General features: G+C 34.6%; 1 protein-coding gene across 3 annotated transcripts in view; it reads right to left on the bottom strand.

Moving 5' to 3' along the window:
- The window catches only part of DDX10 (DEAD-box helicase 10), a 276,993-nt gene that overhangs the window by 93,803 nt on the left and 163,976 nt on the right, over positions 1 to 19,214 (bottom strand). For all 3 annotated transcript variants that reach the window (XM_032285659.1, XM_032285658.1, XM_032285660.1), the window contains 3 exons: positions 15,428 to 15,547; positions 12,540 to 12,701; positions 1,451 to 1,507 (listed from right to left, as the gene is read on the bottom strand). In XM_032285659.1, coding sequence (XP_032141550.1) covers positions 1,451 to 1,507; positions 12,540 to 12,701; positions 15,428 to 15,547 — 339 coding nt within the window. The remainder of the gene's footprint in view (positions 1 to 1,450; positions 1,508 to 12,539; positions 12,702 to 15,427; positions 15,548 to 19,214) is intronic.

Genomic DNA, 19,214 nt, shown 5'->3' on the forward strand with positions numbered 1-19,214 from the left:
CACCAAACATACACACCAATTTATAGGGGAATAAAAGAAAAGAAATCCAGGAGGATAGCTCAAGGGTGAGAGCAATTTCTTACAGCTTAAAACACTATAGAAAAAAAATCTAGCATACAGCATCAATAAATATAAAAAAATAAACCATATTGAGTAATATATACAAATATGCATGAATACACACAAAGGAAATACAGTAACAGGGCTTTCTTTGGCTCTAGATTATATCTTTCATTTTACATTTATATATGCAGAAATGAGAGCTTCTTAGTGAAATAAAATAGGTTTATTTTTATGCTGAACATGCAATATTCAAAAATATCAAATGCTTTTATTAGACTTAAGATTTTCTTCTTACATTTACATTTTACCCACTACAGCCTCTGAGATCTAGTGTCCCTGCCATGGTGGTTCACGACTGCACTTTAAAGCATATGCAGAAGCCACCACCTTATTTAGTAGTCGGCCTGCACACACTGGAGCTCTCATTTTCAGGCACCTTTGAAGACAGAGTGATATTTAATACTGAATATAAGCAGTCTTTCAGCTTACACTGTAGAATAATTGCTTCCCACTTCAGAACTACAGCATGAGTTATCATCTCCAACTTGCTCTCTAAGTGCTATGGCCAGCATAGAAAAAAATGACAAAGAACATTATGGGCTTCCCTCAAGGGAGCTGGAGATTTGCTAACTGCCAAGAAGAAATCATGGCTAGTCCGACACAGCACAATGAGATACAGCATGAGAAATGACATACGTTATTGGGCCCTGGTTCTAAGAAATCATTTCTACTAAACGTCCTTAGAAGGCAGAAGCTGAACACTTCTCAGTGGCAAACACATTAGATAAAAATCACAGCTGCACGTGGAAAGTGTTTATAATTGTACATACATACTTGAGGAAAACTGTACATATATATTTGCTGAAAAGTATCAATTACAGAATATAGCAATAGTAAAAGTGGGAGATACAGAATGCTTTTCCCCTAGATTCTAAGAGCTGAACTGATGCTTTCAGAGTTACCTGTTATCAAGTTGGGTTCACACAGGCTGTCTACCTGAAGATGATGCAGATGAAAATCCTATCAGGCCTGACCCAGAGAGTCAACTGCCTTTTGTATTTAATAGACACAAAATATAATGGAAAAAAAGTGGTGGAGTAAATGGGGCAAAGCCCAGTAACAAATTATCTTAGGGATTTTTCATCCTGAACCAGAGAGGAAACAGATAAACACAAGAACGTGAATAGAAGGCCACACTGGGTTCAAGTAGGGCTTGAATCCAATTGGAATGTCATGATATACAAATAATATGTAAAATCCATATTGAAAAGAAGAAGGTTCAAATTCCATTTTAATATTACGAGCATTGTTCTTATCAAAATATAAAATGCTTCTGTCAATTCTACCTTAATAGATCTTGGAAAAATAAATGTATATAAACCCTTACCTTTGCTTGCCTCTTGTTGGCCTCTCGTCTGGCTTCCCTTTCTTTCAGTCTTTTCTCCTGAAGACAAGGAAGAGGGGGGATATTAGCAACACATAATTAGGTATAAAACAGACTACACATTCATTACAGTTTTATTTCCTAAAGCCAATTAACATGTGACATTCATTTTTCAGGAAATATTTACTGACTATCACTATGAGATTGGCACAAGTATTCATTAACCACTAAGAATGTGTCAGACAGATTTGGAATCAAATCCCAGTTGTATCGCTTACTCTGGCCGTGCAATGTTCAGCTATTTATACTTTCTAACTCACCTAAAAATGGAAATAATGAGAGCACATACTTTATAAAGTTGCTATAGAGGTCATATAAAATACATAAGTGGTTAGCACAATGTCTGATATATGACTGGTACATAAACAATGTCAGCCATTAGAATTAAAGAAAGAAAAAAATGTAATAATGACCACTTCCTTTGTCCTCTGTCTGAAAACAGAATTTATAAAAGCTGTGACATCCTCATCCTGGGGGTTCTTAGAAAAGTGGCAATATTTTCTAAAACAAAAAAACAACATAAGGCCATTCTTACAAAGTATGTTATTTTATTACATTGCCTTATAATTCCCCCATTAGTTTTACACTAATCACAAAATAGGTAGACAAATGCAACATATTTTATTAAAAGAAAAAAGACATATGTATATTGCTAAAATTCAAAATAATCCAGCTAAAGTTGAAATGAATGCTGTTTTAAATTTTAAAAACCTCTTCACTCCAGGACTAATGTGTTACTATAAAGGCTATTCCCAGTCTTGAGTATATAGCTAACAACTTAGATGTTTTTAAAAAATTTTGAACTACTAGGCCAACAAGAGAAAGGTGGAGAGACTGCAAATAATTTTCATTTCATGAAGTAAAAACAATCATTAAACATATTAAGGTGAGAATGCACAAGTTTTCTAAGTCTGAGCACTCTTTCAGTACTATTAAGCTTTTTATATACACATGACTTTCTCCAGATTCAAAAATCAACTCTCATCCATCCTATGATAACACACCTGAGAGAATGTAAGACATCCCTACATCAAGAAGGATGGGAACTGCTACTATAGATGGTGTCTAGGTTTATAGATTGGCTCCTTTATGATAAAGTGAGACCATAAAGTTAAAAGTCTCAAAGAGGGTTAAACACTTGTTTAATTCAAAGAGGAAAGGAGTCCACAGAACTTACAGATTCAGCTTCTATAGCTTCCAACTGCACAGCAGGAAAGCTAAATTCCAAGTGAAACAAAAACTAAAATTCAAATGGCTACTGCGTATGCGTCATACGTGTTTAATCTGTTTCTGTGATCATTCTTTTTCTTCTCCGTCTTTGGGGAAAATGGTTAGTACTGACTTTCAAATAAAACACACAACTAACAGGACAGATAAAACATAATGTACAATTATACAAGAGACACATTCTAGAGATTACTTGGAAGTTCTAGAAACCAAGTTCAATGGAAGGAAATGGAAAGGAGAAAAAAGAAAAACTCAGAAAGCTTTTGCCTTCTCATTATCAAAGAGCTTCGTTAGAAAGTGACCTATCTCAAAAGTGGGTCTCTTCATGTGCCAAATCTGGTGCTTTTTGAAATATCTTCTAATAAAAATGTTAGTTTTGGGGGTTGAACATTAGCCGATGTGACTTTAAAAGCAGAAAAAATTAACAACTAGTATTATTTCAGCAAGCTCCAATTAATGCAGTAGTGATTATCAAACTTTATCCCTGAATTGGTTCTCTAATGAGATTATGAGAGATGTTCTGCCACTAAATTAAAATAATCTCAATGCTTCCCCAAGTTGTGGGGAAAAATAAGTCAGTGGATGGCAGTTTCTAAACAATTTGTGCCTAAATTCTTCTTAAAACTTGGCACCAATTACTGATTTTCTTTGTGCATTAGCAGGCTACAAAATACATGAAGGAAGCAAAACAAGATTAAAGAAAGAAAAACTGACGTAATTGAGCATAATTAACGCTTCATTTGCGCTGGCTTTAGCAAGTGGATACATGTATTTGTAACTTTATCTCCCTTCTCTTCCCACCCCATCCCCTGCAGAGTTTTCCTTTGTTAGATACTAAAATGGAACAAAGAAATTTTGTTACCCTGCAAAGACTGCAATGACTTTTGAGTGTTTTGCTGCTTACACTAACGTTAAGATTATAGCTATATAAAATATCAACTACAGGGAGCAATAAAATTGTACTTTCATTAAAATTTCTTTATCCATTAGCAACATTACTATGCTATTTTCTTACCAACAGTAATAGCTCAGAATTATTAAGTATCAACAATGTACTAGGCATTTCATATAACAATTTGGTTTTTTCTCTTTTTAAATCTATGCAACAGAACTTATAAGGTATTATTGTTCCCATTCTATGGATGAAAAATGGATCAAAGTAACTAATAACTTGCCTGATGTCACACATAGTAAGTGATGGACTTGAGACTAAACCGGGCCTGGGGAGCTGAAGTCCTCACTCCCTCAGATCTAGCACACCACTACACTCCACACTCCTCCACTGGAACACTGAGTTCACTTTGCAGGTTCATACGTAGTATTTGTATCTTCAATATGTTTTAGACAAGTGCTGCCACTCCTTTTATCATTATAGTCTGCTACCATACAGGTCTTTTAATCCTGATAGCATTTTTTTTCTGACAGCATTTTATAGACATTATTTAATTAATTTTTGCCAGTCTTCTATGCAGAAGAAACATAACTGGCCACATTTAAAAGCCATGCAAATTTTTGTTGTAATTATTCAATATCTGATCTTCCTCCAATACATCAGTGTCTTCAAATGGCCCTTCAAAGTTGCAAAGAATAACCTAGAATATATTCACATCAGAAAAACCCTTTCTACTCAAGCAAACATAACAATGCTGGGGGTTTCCATTTAGTCATTTTAATCATAGGAGAGAAAAATATTGACAATTTTCTACTTTACTGAATTCCAGTATTAATACATTATAATCACTAAAAGATATTTTAAATTTCAGCTTTAAATTGGCTACCAGAATTTACATGTGCATGTAAATGAGATAATTTTCCCTTATAAATTTCCTACCAAAATTTTCAGATGAACAAGAGATATCCAAAGACTTTTACATGCAGCAAATGTTCCCAAGACTTGAAACAAATGCACTAATGACAAACTTTCAATACTAAGTGAAACAAAGGGAAAATAATTTGAAATGAATCATTAGAAAATGTTTCTTCCTTGTCTGAAAGCGCTTTGTTAGTACTCTGAAAAGAGCCAAGAGTAAACAACAATTTAGAGAAGCAAAACGACTGGAAGTAGATTAACATAATTCAAAACTTAGAAAATGAATATATTCTTTCTTTGTGGAGGTAGAAAAAAACAATTTTTTAAAGGTTTATGACATATGGCAAAATAAAAAATAAAAGACTGGAGTACAATGACTTCAGGAGAAAGGTATAAGTGAATTTCATTAGATTCAGTAACTGAGGTCCTTCTACCCACTCAATTAGGTGTGGCTCAAATGCCTTAAATCCTTTATTTTTCCTATTTTTGAGGACATACTGGTACCGAAAGCTATTTTATGCTACAAAAAAAGAATGCAAAATGTTATCTTTAGTTCTGCCATGCTACAAATGATTAAGCATAAGGGGAGCATGAAATTCAGTAATGAAAATCAAATTCACCAGGGACAGAAAAACAGAAAATCAAATTTCAAGGTATAAAATATTCCCTTTATACATATTATATTTCTTTTGGATTCTCACACACTATAGGTCCTTAGCTTCCAGAAAAGAAAATACGATGAAATATGAATTTCAAGAGCAGTCAAGATTACGAATTTAAACTTTTTCATTCTAGGGTGAGTCTTATTTTCAAATCTACAAATGGAAGTACAACCCATTTGCATGACTCTCAGGCAACGCTGTCAGTTTGATAAGGAATTGAGTCCCCAGGTATCGCCTAAGGAAAAAGGGGACATGTAACTTTACTTCAGTATTAGAATAACCTATTTTTCAGAGAAGAAAACTGGCTTAACGAACGTGAGCAAAAGAAAGATCATGAGAAATGTAATTCCCAAAGATACCCCCTGCCCTCCAAGAACAAAATTCCAGTAAATCCTTCCCACGAACTTAACACAACAAGGTTTTCTGATCTGTTACCTATTTTACAGAGTTTTGCTTGAAGGACATTAAAAAGTGGACTTCTATGTATAAATCTGTAACAACTATAACAAGGATATGAAGACAGAATGAAAAAAGCAAACTGATGTGGAAACACTGATTCACTAGTTAAATCCTTTGAATATTTACCAAGCTACTATGTGACAGGCCACATGGTTGGCTCTGGATACATATAATGGGCAAAACAGACATGGACCATTGCCCTTTGCAGTTTATAACTTAATCCTATCAGACTCCCTGATTCCACTGGCACCAAACTGCTCCCTGCTGAACCCTAATCTCTACCTACTCACCATCAACCTAATAACCAACACATCTCTCCAACACCATATGGTTTTTTAAAAATCCCCAAAAGAAAGCATGAAAATAGATCAGATTTATGTAATTTTGAATATTTGTCTCCTTTTTGATGGTGGATATAAAGAGAGACCAAACACCAAGATACTGAGCTTAATGTCACTAGAAGTTATAAGCTCATGACAGTAAGAACAGAAACCCCCAGGCAGACATCTCCAAATGATAGGGAAAGGTTCTATAGTAACAGATTGGCTTCCATTTTAATAATAAACCTGGTTGTGACAGTAAAAGGGCTGGAACTAGAAGGAAAAAGGGTTGTAAAGAAAAGGATCTTTTATCTTCTCATGTAAATAAGCTTTATTCACAACATCCATTTTAGAATTAGGCACCAGATGCTGAGTCCCTTTTCCTCAATATGACATTTCTGATCTTAGTAAAATTTCATAAAGACCATGTGAGCCAGATCAGTCTCTGACATTACTTTAGACTATAAAATGGCCATAGCTACAGAAAAATGTATTCTGGCACTAGTATATGTACATATATAGCTATGCAATGAACATTCAGGAAAAAGTGGTATTAGTACAGGGTCTTAAACTATACTACTAACTACGACATTTAATTTATTCTTAACTTAGATCAATAACCTTCTCCTGGAAACATGAAAAATTTCCATTCTTTGTCATTTCTTCTTCAAAAATTTCTTATGATCCTCCACCTTTTTATTCACCACTTCAGTTACCCTGCTGTAAAAGAACATCTGATGGTTTGAAATAGGTATCAACACAGCTGAATAGTTAAAAAGCATAAAGTCTAAAGAGTAACAAAGACCTTGGTAAGAGTCCCAGAGCTGCTGTTTGTAAGCTGCAGGGTTCTGGACACATTACTTGACCCTTCTAAGTCTTAGTTTTATAATCTGTAAGATGATGCTAGCTCACTGATTCCAGAAGTTAATATTAGTGTATAATATGATGGTACATGTAAACTTACTGCAGAGCCCAGTTAAGTAAGTGTCACTTGTTATTGTTAATATTCTTGTTGCTATTATTTCTCAGATGCCTGATTACAGCTTCCCTCTTTTTTGACTATCATACAAATTTATGATTCAGTCAACTGGATTCCATGCCAACTTAATTCTGTGTCAACAACAATGAAACAAGATAGATTTTCTAAAGTCTTCCTTTAATTCTTTCTTAAATTTCTAACGTTCATGCTGATAGTAAGTGGAACCTAGAGTAATGCTGCAGCATCTTTGGAAGCAGTCCAGAGTCAGATCTTGACATATTTATGTTATCTAAATTCATAATCTGATATGGATAAAGCACTCAAATTTCAAGGGAATGAAAGAGCTTCATAATGAATTGTTTTTCTCCATTATCAGCAAATATTATCACCTTAAATACAAGTCATCTTTCAGAACTAAGAATGATAACACAACACAGAGCAGATTTTCACTCCATTAAAGCAAAAATCATTCAAAGATGGGATTCATGGCCTAACTTTCAACAGTTCTGACTGAATTATCAGAAAACACATTGCTTCCATGTAAGAGTAGTATTTTGTCTTTACAGTTTACTAACGGTTTCATATGCAAAAATTACAGCCTTTGCTCTATTTTTATTTCTAATGATTGGTTTCAAGAGATTCTAAAGAGAAAATAAAAAGAGCAGACTATTTAAACAGAGCTACCTAAAAGTGCCCAGCAAAGCTGAAGGCTGGAATGGTCTCAGAAGAAAGCAATACTTAAAGCTTACAAGGAAAACTCATGAAGAGCAACTAAAGCTGCTAAATGACCCAAGACAGTTACAGAGGGGTCCCTGAAGTCCAGAGTAACAGCTATGAATTTTAGGAAGCAGCCAGCTTGAGTTCTACTCCCAGTGATGCCATCAAACTATAAGGTTTGGTTTGTACTCTAAACCGGTTAAAACCTTTAGACCTCTTCTATACAAACGTATTGAAATTTGTATGTCAAAGAGATGACTGTAATTTCACATTTATTGCAACATTATTCACAACAGTCAAGATATGGAATAACCAAAGCACCCATCAACGGACAATGGATTAAATAAATATGGTGTATATAGGTACAGTGGAATACTATTCAGCATTAGGGAAAGAACAAAATTCTGTCATCTGCAACAACAAAGACGAACCTACAAGATGTTTAGCACAGTGAAATAAGCCAGGCAGAGAGGCAAATACCACATGATCTTACTTATCTGTGGAATCTAACTCATAGAAGTAGACATGGTAAAGCTCATAGAAGTACAGCATAGAATGGTGGTTACCAAAGGATTAGGGGAAAGGGGTGCAGGGGAGATGGGCAAAGGGAAGATGTTGGTTATAGTGTACAAAGTTTCAGTCAGACAGGAGGAATAAAGTTCTGATGATCTATTGCACAGCTTGATGACTATGTTAATAATAATGTATTGTATATTTCAAAATAGCTAAAAGAATGGATTTTAAATGTTCTCACCACAAAGTAATGATAAATACTTGAGGTGATGCATCAATTAGCCTGACTTGATTATTCCACAATGTATAGATGTAATGAAGCATCTCATTGTACCCCATACATACAACTATGAGTCAATTAAAAATAAAACTTTAAAAAAGGTAAAAAATGTTTATAATTCAGTTTTTTTAAATCTTTAAGACAAAGATTTACCTGAATTACATTAGAAATTATATAGCTTTCAGAATCTGGTAGATGAAAATATGATTCAAGAGCAAGTATAATAGCATGAGGGAAAAACAAGTAGGACAGAGTGAGCAGCTGAGTCTTACTATACTGAGTACATATGCAAGACTATGACTCAAGGCAGTCAACTGTTAAACACAAGAGCAAACAACTACTTCCAAACAGAATCATTAAGACTCAATTTACTTACATATTAAATATCCTATCCTTTAAACCAAAAATATAATATTTGAACACACTGGAAAAAAATGCCAAGGCTTACAAAATCTTCTAAAATTGATATACATTCAAAAAATACATGTGTCAAATACAGAGGCATGTGATACGTTTTATGAAGTTTTTTCACATGCAAAATTTATTCAGGCACATCTCTTATTTATAACTTGCGTCAAAAGTTTCTTCACCTTTTTCTATCTTCCTGAAATAAAGCTTCCCCTAGACCCTGACCTTAGTATCTTCAATATTCTTTAGGGACATCCAAGTCTTCTCAATATACTTTCAAAGAAATAACAAAATTATGAGTGACAGCCTCAAAGGGAAACATAATTATATCTGCCCAAAGCAAAACCTTATGCTAACAGAACTAAGAATTGTCATTATAGTAGCAGTATACTCAGGGGAAAAAAAAAAAAAATGTTACTTTGAAAACCAACAGTGTGTTCAAGTAAAGCAATTAATTAAAACAAAGTAATTTGTGCAGGATTAATAATATGTTTAGTTTTTAAAGTAAAGTTGTAATAGTTACTGGAACTAAGTAAAGAAGAAAGTCTTTTCATCAAGTAAAGCAAGCAATCTGACTTGTCAGGGAGAAAAAAAAACACAAATCAAAATTCTACCTTCCAAACAGTAAAGGATGATTTTATTCCCATGTCTATCTATGGAGCCAGAGGATCTTACTAACATCTGGCACTAACTCCCATTCCCACTCCCTAATTTTTCAGGTTAGGAAAGCAAAGTCCCAATCGGTGACGAGTAATCCAAATGGGACTGGGTATAAACTGTAATTATTTTTATTTATTCCATACTGAGGACTAGTAATTCCACACTGAGGACTCAAGTACAAGTATTCCATAGTACAGCACAGTATTCTTCCCACCAAACATCACTGCTTCACTATCCTGAATGTGAAAATGTGCTATTTAAGAAAACATTCCATATTTCCTGGGTAGAAATCCACTCCGTAACAGCTTGGTGCAGAAACAATTTGAGTACCCATACTACGCCTTAGTATGCTATTGGAGTAAGCATGCTAATGCTACAGTACTCACAAATGCAAAGTTTTCTCTACTTCAATAGTCACAAATACTTATGTGTGTTTACCAATGAAAATACCACAAAATCAATCATGTGAGCATCAGTTAACATTTATGTTAAAGTTGAAAAGTGAGAACTATTCTAGTTGTTTCTTTGTGATTTTTTTCCAGATAAGATTTTCAAAATCCTATTTGGAAGGTATGTCTTGTGCAGAACACACCTATTTTACATAAAATAGGAAGTTGTCATTTGTTTTTAAAAAGACTTTGACTCTTGTAGTCACAGATGTACTGACTTCAAAACCAGTTGTATTGGATTCTCTTACAACTTTGTCAGCCCCAAATTCTCTGTTCAACCTTGCTATGAGACAGTCATGGAGAGGTCTAAAAATCACATGCTATGTTCTAACAGTGACACAAAGAATTATTTACAAGCTCAAAACTAAGTGAAAATGGCAAAATGCACAAAGATATACCTTTCATGTAAGAAAAGGAGAAAAAAATATGTATTCCTACTTATTTCTATTAGCATAAAGAAAGTGAAAGTACATGTTTAAATAAAAGTAGTTAGCTATAACGGTGTAGGTACGAATAAGACAGATACAGGCAGAAGCATGAATTCTCAATGTGCAATTTTTTTTCTTAATTTTTGAGCCATGTGAATACATTATTCATCCCAAAAAAATTTATGTTAAAAAAAAAATGGATGTCCAAGTAACTTTTGTGAAGTAACAGCAAATCCACAGTTAACTATGACTTAATTATAATCTTCCTGAAGATGGAGGAACCCACGTATGTATGTTAGTTTTTTGTTTTTTTGTTTTTTTGTTTTTTTTTTTTTTTTGTTAAAAAGAGTCCTGTTATGTTGTCTATTATTACTGAGTGGCTATTTACAGGTGCAATTATAGCACACTACAGCCTCAAGTTCTGGGCTCAAGTTATCTTCTTGCCTCAGCCTCTTAAGTAGTCGAAATCACAGGTGCAAACCACTGCACGCACTCAGCAGCACCCAGATATTTTAAATATTCTACGTTCACAGCCTACGGCAGAGCCTAGCAAACACTGTATGAAACATGTACAATTTGCCAATTTGAAATTAACTTTCTAAAGGTTTCAAATATTCTACAACCTGGATATAGTAATAACTTCCACATGGGAGAAAAGAGAAGGCAAGAAAGGGGAAGGGGGCAAACTTTATTTTATCTAAATCCTTCGTGTTTCTCTTACTTCTGGCTACAACTTAGATATAATACTTTCCTGTTGAGTTGTCCCCGGGATAAATACTCTGAGGAGACTGCCAGCTGAAACATGACCAGCTCCTGATTCTCTTAATATGAAAGATTTTTAAAAATTGCTAATGACAAATTTCAATTTAACTACTGCAGTAAGAACAGCAATGCAAGAAGTGTTTAGTTCTCTCATTAACATAAATATCCGATAACTGTAACCAGTATATTTCATGTTCCTCTGTTCTCCATGTTTTTGGAATGTTTTTCTCGACATTCATTTCCATCCGTAAAGCTATCTCCAATATCTACTTTTTCATCAAATGCTACTGTGAAGCTGCATCAAATATTAAAATAAAGAAATGAGAATTGCTGCTCTATTTTTATAAAAAAGTGTGTACTGGTCCATGAAAGGTCAAATAGGAGTGAAAAGCTATAAGAATCCTTCTCAGGATGTACTTGACGATGTCCACATCCAAAGGTATTTTGTTATTAATATGAAATTTAATATTATAGCAATGTTTCTCAGATATTTCTCACTGTGTTAGCCTGAAATCATTGTGTTAAAATCATGCTGAAGGAAGTTCTTCAAAAATGTAAATCTGCTTTATTTTGTTAATTCATTCTTTTATCTAGTGAAATGTTCACTTTTAGGGAATTAAGTCGTATAACGGTATAATAATGTCATGTGTGACCACTATATCAAGGATAACAGAAAACTGCCAAGCTGAAGGCCACAGGGCACATGCTTATTTTTACGGAAGTTTTACAAAGTCTCCAATTTTAATATAGTAAATTTAATCTATTATCAAGTAATTGATATGGAAAGAAATGTATTAAGTTGAATCTGGAAAAACCATCAGTCTTTTCCAATGGTTGAATGGCAAAACAAACCTGAGTACATCCAAACCATGCAACATCACTCAGTAATAAAAGGAACAAAGCACTGATGCACACAACTTGGAGGTATCTCCATAAAATAACGCTGAGTGAAAAATGCCAATTCTAAAAACTACATCCTGCATAGTTTTACATGTAACATTCTGGTAATAACAAAATTATTGAAACGAAGAGTTTGGGATATCTCTATCAACTATAAGTAAAACTACAATTCTCTCAAAATAAAAACTGTAATAACAACAACAAACCCACTAATATTATTTGGATCACCTCAGACCAAAGACAGATTTAAGTGGCATTCTCAGAAACCAGTCAATATAAAGACTCCCCTAACAGAGGAACAAATGAACAGAGAAAAGAAAAGAGTAGACACAGGAAAAGAAGTGTCACAGAAAACAATGAAGAAAATAATACACTTATTAATGAATAGCTAATGAATGTTTAGATATACTTATGGACACTACATTTTACTCAGTATGAATTCAAGATGGAAAGCTTACCCGATGCTTTGCCTTAATTTTCTTCCTATATTCTTCTTTGTCAAATTTGTCCTCTTCCTGAAGTCTTTCCTTTGCTTTATCTAAGTTGATACCACCTGTGTCATCATCTTCCTCAGCATCCTTGATGGTCGATTTCTGCATTTGCGGCCACTGCTGAACCAACTACAGGCAGGAAAAAGGTCAGTGTCAACAGGATACAGCGAACACCCCAGAAAAGAATTTCATTTTGTCTGATGATTCCAAAAAGGTGCAGATACCCACTCTCTGCCTTACAATCTTAAACCTTCTAACCAACTTCACGCCACAGAAGAGACTGCCCTAGTCAGAGTAAAGTAATGCGGCCATACCCAATGGGAATAGGATTAAAAGAAAATTTCACAGAATAATTTGGAGGAGAAGGTAGTCACAGAATAGAGATGCTTCAGCACCTTCCCAAACAGCATTCTTAGTATCCTATTCTCCACACAGCTCCGCTCAAAATTATCTGCACACAGCAGGAGTCGGGCTGAGTAGGCTGTACCTCCTTTGGGCTTCCATGGCACCCTATGTGTTACTCTCACACATAGTTCATTGCACTGCATTGTTTTATCTTCCTGTTTCTCTTACTAGAATTAATCTCCTTGAGGGCAGTTGCATGTCTTGTTCATTTATCCTTGGAGTCCAACATAGTATCTGGCACATATTAAACAGGTGCTCAAAATGGATCAATAAATCATGTATCAGCTAACATCACACATGACAGAAATAACTAACTGAAAAGGAGAAAATCAGTTTGGGTTTCACACGGTTGCTCAAATCCAAATGATTTTACACATACAGTTTAGGATAAGAAACAAGGTGACCTAGAAGATGGGGCACTGATCTGAGAATGATGGGACCTGGCTAAATGTCCTGGCTTTTTCACCAGCTTACTACATAATGCTAAATAAATTAATCTCTGGATATCTGAGTCCCTTCCAGAAAAAGAGAGGTTTATTTGACTGAGGGAGTTTCTAACACTACAAAACCTTACAGACAATTCAGACAAAAATAACTCTTATCTAATAATTAGTTGCCAGAAAGATTTAAATAACTACCGTTGTTTTAAAAGACTGCTAATTAACCTGCCAGCAAATGGAAACTGCAAGCACACACATCCCAGGTATTAATGCTTCCCCTCTCACTCTGTGGCCAACATAACCATTCTTCAAGATGAGATTCCTATGGAGTCTCAACCTTTAGCAACCAACGGGGGGTGATAAATATCACTGAGCAGCTATGCTAGCAGTCACTGACCCTGAAGAGGCAACGTGAGGGATTAGTTGTAACAGTATGAATATCATGTTATTTGGACTCCTCATCCCTACTGCAATCACAGAAGGCAAAAATTTTATCCTCCTATGGGCTAGGAAAAAAAAATAGTGGCATTTCTTTCAGAGCTTTAAGTCAGAAGTTTCAGTATGGCTCACAGCCACAAACATCTCCTATTAGCACTAAGTACGCACTGAAACATTTTATAGTTAAGGATTTACATTCCTTTTGGAGTTGATTGGTATAATTTGCGCAGTTAAACTTAGTAGCATACTAAGGAACCTCATTACGCCAACAGCACTCATCTCATTTTACAGTGAACATCAGATGTCATATGACTATTCTAGTTTAGTCTATTTCTCAGGTGCTGACCTCTTTTCATAATTTCATAAAGATTCATCATCTATCATTTATATAAGCTTCCTCCTCGACTTCCAGCACCTTTGAATGGCACACTATTTTGTTACTTTTCACCTGATTCATACACCCTAAAATAACATCCAAATCTTTAACTTCAAAATTAAAAGGAAACACTCCATTGGAGAGAGGCTGCTTAAGCAGATTTTATGTTAGTAATGATGAAATATATGATGTGCTACATTACAATTAATATGAAAGCTTTTTTTTTTTAAATAGAGGTTTCATTCAATCAATAAATTTTTCTAAGGGTTTATTAGGTTAGGCACCTTTCTAGGTGCGAGGGATAGAATAGTGAAGAAAATCAACAAAATACCTTCCTCTCAAGGAAAAGTGGAGTGGAAGAAACTGACAACAGTCAAATATAGACTGAAGTGATAAAGTAAGTGCTGCGAAGAAAAGTGAGGCAGGGTGAGAGAAATTAGGTTACGATCGAGGTAAGGTGCTGTGTGCTAGATAAGGATAGTCAGGAAAACATGGGCTGGTGAGAATGAGGCCCTGAGACGATATTCAAAAGACCCTACCTACTATAACCACTCCTTTAGGTAAGTCACTTGACATACTGAATCTAGTTCATCATTTTAACATGAAGACAACTGTTATATAATAGAGCGAACTTTCACGAGTAATTTTTGAGTGGTAACCCCTTCCCTATACTATGGGTATGTATTTACAATATGGCCAAGGGAAAGGTGAAATGATAACAAGGCACCTCGGTGTCTGAGATTACTTTATCAAGCAGAGAATACCCTCCCATAGCCAGCACAGCAAGATATACAGAAGGACAGCATTTAAAATTGAAAGTGCAAAGCAGGGGCTTTTTTGAGTGAAGCAAAAGAAGCTGTGGCAAGTAGCTATGTTAGTATTCTCATGTCTGTTCCACAGAATATGATGATGAATACCATGAGGAGAAAATCTTATCTATAAAAACATAATTTAGAAAGTTCAAAACCAATTCTGTGTCAGTATTATCAAGCAGTATCTCAGTTTACTGCCAGTAAGGCATCCTTGTTCACAGCAGCAGAGCTGATGTACAGCCTATAGTAACAGTGAAAGGAATGGCCCAGCATGCTGTAGAGAAACATTGACTCTATCATTAATGAGTGGTAAGTAAGCAAGAGAGTCAATCTCTCATAATACTCCAAATGTACCTCAGAAATGAAATACTTCTAGAATCTTACCTCCCCTTCATCAGTAAATGTTATCTTCTTATTCACTTTAAAATTTCTCTTCATTACTTTTTTTGCTTCTGCAACTTTGGTCACTTTTTTCTTGATGGTGGATTTAGAAGGTTCTTTCTTCTGTGTGAGAACATACAAGAAACACAGATGATTAGCAAAATGGTTGCTTTATATTAACAATCCAACTCAGGCAATATACTTTCCAAAACTGGGTGCATTTATTACTCACTGGCTAATGAGAAGCACTGAAAACACTGTTCAGAAATAACATTATTTGACTTATTAACTAGGAACCCCGCCCAAAACCTAAAAGAGTTTAAGCATGAATAGGAGGAATAGTAAACCAATAATCTTTACATTTTCTCTGTTACAAGAACTGTCCTATTTGATAATATTAAAGGAATGAAAATTATATTATGTAATAAATTGGCAATAGATAAAGCTATCTTCCAGCCAAAATTTCATACATATCTTAAAATTTGCAGTTGCAAACTTAAGTTTTTAAAGTAGGAAAATGTATACTTGGAAAGAAAAATGATTGCAACACATTGTTTGCAACTCAACATTCTTCCTTCAATTATAGTAATCTACCATAGGAATATGGTAAAATATCCAGTGACACATGCACACACATGTTTACTGCAGCACTGTTCACAGTAGCAAAGACATGGAACCAACTCAAATGTCCATCAGTGATAAACTGGATTAAAAAAAATGTGACACATACACAACATGGAATATTACGCAGCCATAAAGGATGAGTTCATGTACTTTGCAGGGACATGAATGAAGCTGGAAACCACCATTCTCAGCGAACTAACACAAGAACAGAAAACTAAACACTGCATATTCTCGCTTATAAGTGGGAGTTGAACAATGAGAACACATGGACACAGGGAGGGGAACATCACACACTGGGGCTTATCAGGGGTGGGGGCTAGGGGAGGGATAGAATTAAGAGAAATATCTAATGTAGACAACAGGTTGATGCAGCATACCACAATGGCACGTGCATACCTACGTAGCAAACCTGCACATTCTGCACATGTATTCCAGAATTTAAAGTATTAAAAAAAAAATTGAAAATGTTTATAAAACACAACAGCCCAGTGCTAGAAACAAGGGGGGAAAAAATCAGAAAAATGATGCTAAAAATTGTCAATGGAATAAAGGTCAGAAAAACAATCCTGCGGAGTGGATCCTTAAATGAGGTGGGTCAAACTGAAAAGCTTTAGAGAAATCCATGAAACCATGAAAATTACATGACAAAATTTAGAGGTATTTTCATCTCTGCCTTTTATGATTTCTATCGGTTTCTCAAAGAGTCCTGTGTCCTGCCCCGTTCCCCACGAAAAAGTAAAACTTTTTATTTGTTTTAGGAAAGCCACTGAAAGAAGGAACAGAAATGCCCACATGGGTAGGAGGAGGCTTGTTTATCGTATTTTCCTGTTAGGCTCTGGCTTTGCTCTGATACTCTAGAATTATTCTTCACCATTCAAAGTTACTGTGAATGTCAATGCCATCCAAGGCATTATAGTATATAGTGAGGATGCGGCAGTGCAAGACAGGTGGACTCCCAGTCTTCATGGAGCCTAACTCTAACTGGGGAAAAGGATATTAAACAACTAGAACAAAACATTCATTACAAATAAAAGAGCTTAAAAATATATAGAGAATGAGTGAATATGGCCGCCCTAGATAGTCAGGGGTGAGGACAGCAGGTCAAGGAACTTCCTTTTGAGGGAGAGATGCTTGAATTGAGTGGCAAACACTAACACACTGTGACACTGTCCGCACATCAGTGATGTGCAAACACCTGTGCTGTCCACTGACAAGACAGTCTTAGTTCCATGTCATTCTTTTTAATATTAACTTTAACAGGTAATACATGCACATGTATTCTGTAATTTGTACTTAAAAGGTTGCTTTTCATGTCCTGTTCAGCAACCTCAGTTTCCCTCCTAAGGATCAAGTGCTGTTAGCAGCTTCTGTATCCTTCCAGAGACATTCCACTCACATTCAAGTATACAGAAAAAACGTAAAGTTACTAAAAGAGCTACCTCCCACAATTAAAAGCCTTGATTATAGCTATTCATACACATGTGCTTTTAAATATCCAGGTTAAGTTTCTAAAAGTGAAAGTGCTCAAAGAGTATGTACAGTTACCCTCCCAAAGTTACACAAATTTATATTCCCACCAAAAATTTATGAGGAATTGATTCACCACATCTGCAGCTAAGTATATTAGGCTTTACGATGCCAGTCAACTTGATGAAACACAATACCTTGGGGAAGTTTTAAGTTGCAGTTGTATTATTTTACATATGACAGAACATCTTTCAAAGGTATTACTTTTCTGTGCACCATTTGTATTATCTGCCAGTATTTCTAATGAATTCCTGGCATTTAATTTATCAAGTAATGAAATCTTTTCCTTTGTTAACAATGCTGCAGTAGTTTCCCACATCTCATCATTTACATTTAGACCTTTGCCGTACAAGGTAAACGTGTTGTTTTGCTATGATTTGGTTTTTGTCAAGGCGAGATTTTTGACTTTTCATGTAATCAATTTTAGTAAATGTTTCCTGAGTGTGTGCCAAACTTTATAGTTTTCCAACTAGAAGATTTTTAAATAATAAATTTAACTTTAAAATGCAGATTTTACTTTTTTAGAAGTTTAAAAATTGACTCTTGGACAAGAAATAAAGTGTTAATACTTTTCATGCTTTTATTCATTAACAAAAAATATAAAATATATCTATTGTTAGATAGGAGTTATATTTTTTGAAAGATTTTGTGGGATTAGTACCATAATGAAATTTAGAGCAGCGCTAAGAAGCACAATGAAAGATTGGCTGACAAGATGTAAAACATCAAAATACGGCTTTCATTTCTATTTGCACCTCTTCTACAACATGTATGCTAAACCTTAAAAAGTTAAAAGAAAAATATCCTAAAATACAAAATTGATAGTCACTCTCAGTGTCCTGCAATAGGTGTAGAAAAGTTACTACAAATAATCTAGAAGATAAAAGAACTGCCACTACCACCAGTCACAAAACTAATGGTTCTCATCATAAGGACCATGTTAGCTAACGTTGGCTACAAGAAAATTCAAAATATAATCAATAAAAAATCTATTTTAATATAAGCATTACTACTATATATCCTATGAAATAAAATGAAACTATTGTTTAAAAAATGATATTTTAAATGAAAAGCAAAAATCATAGGAAAACAAATGAATTAAAGACAGTCCAAAGAAATCAGATTTTTATATTTCCTTAAAGTAGCTCCCATATGATCCAATTAATAATTTATAATGAAAACTATTATATCTACAAGTGAGGTAAACCAACAAAATAAAGAACAGTCGACACTGGAGGAGACCTTCAAGATTACCTATTGTAGCTGAAGCCATGCCTATGAAAAATAAGGGCATTTAAGATTGACAAACACTGTTTCCCAAAAGTCCAAATGTATATAACTATACACATTTCTATTGGCTAAACAGCCAAACTCTAACAGAACTTATGATTTAAAAAAGAAAAAGCAAGCCCACCTGCTATCTAAGCATAATGCCTCAGTCATCCTAAATCAAATTAATTATAGTAATTCAAATATTATCTAACTTTACAGTAAAAATCAAGAACACACTATTTGATATTTTGTTTCAAAGCCATCTACAACATCTTTTCTTAAACTATAAACAGAATCAAAAACAAAAATCACATGATCATCTCAATAGACACAAAAAAGGCATTTGACAAAATCCATCATCCCTTTA

This window comes from Sapajus apella, unplaced genomic scaffold, assembly GCF_009761245.1.
Source record: "Sapajus apella isolate SASKATOON/1434 unplaced genomic scaffold, GSC_monkey_1.0 scaffold16, whole genome shotgun sequence".
Lineage (NCBI taxonomy): Eukaryota > Metazoa > Chordata > Mammalia > Primates > Cebidae > Sapajus > Sapajus apella.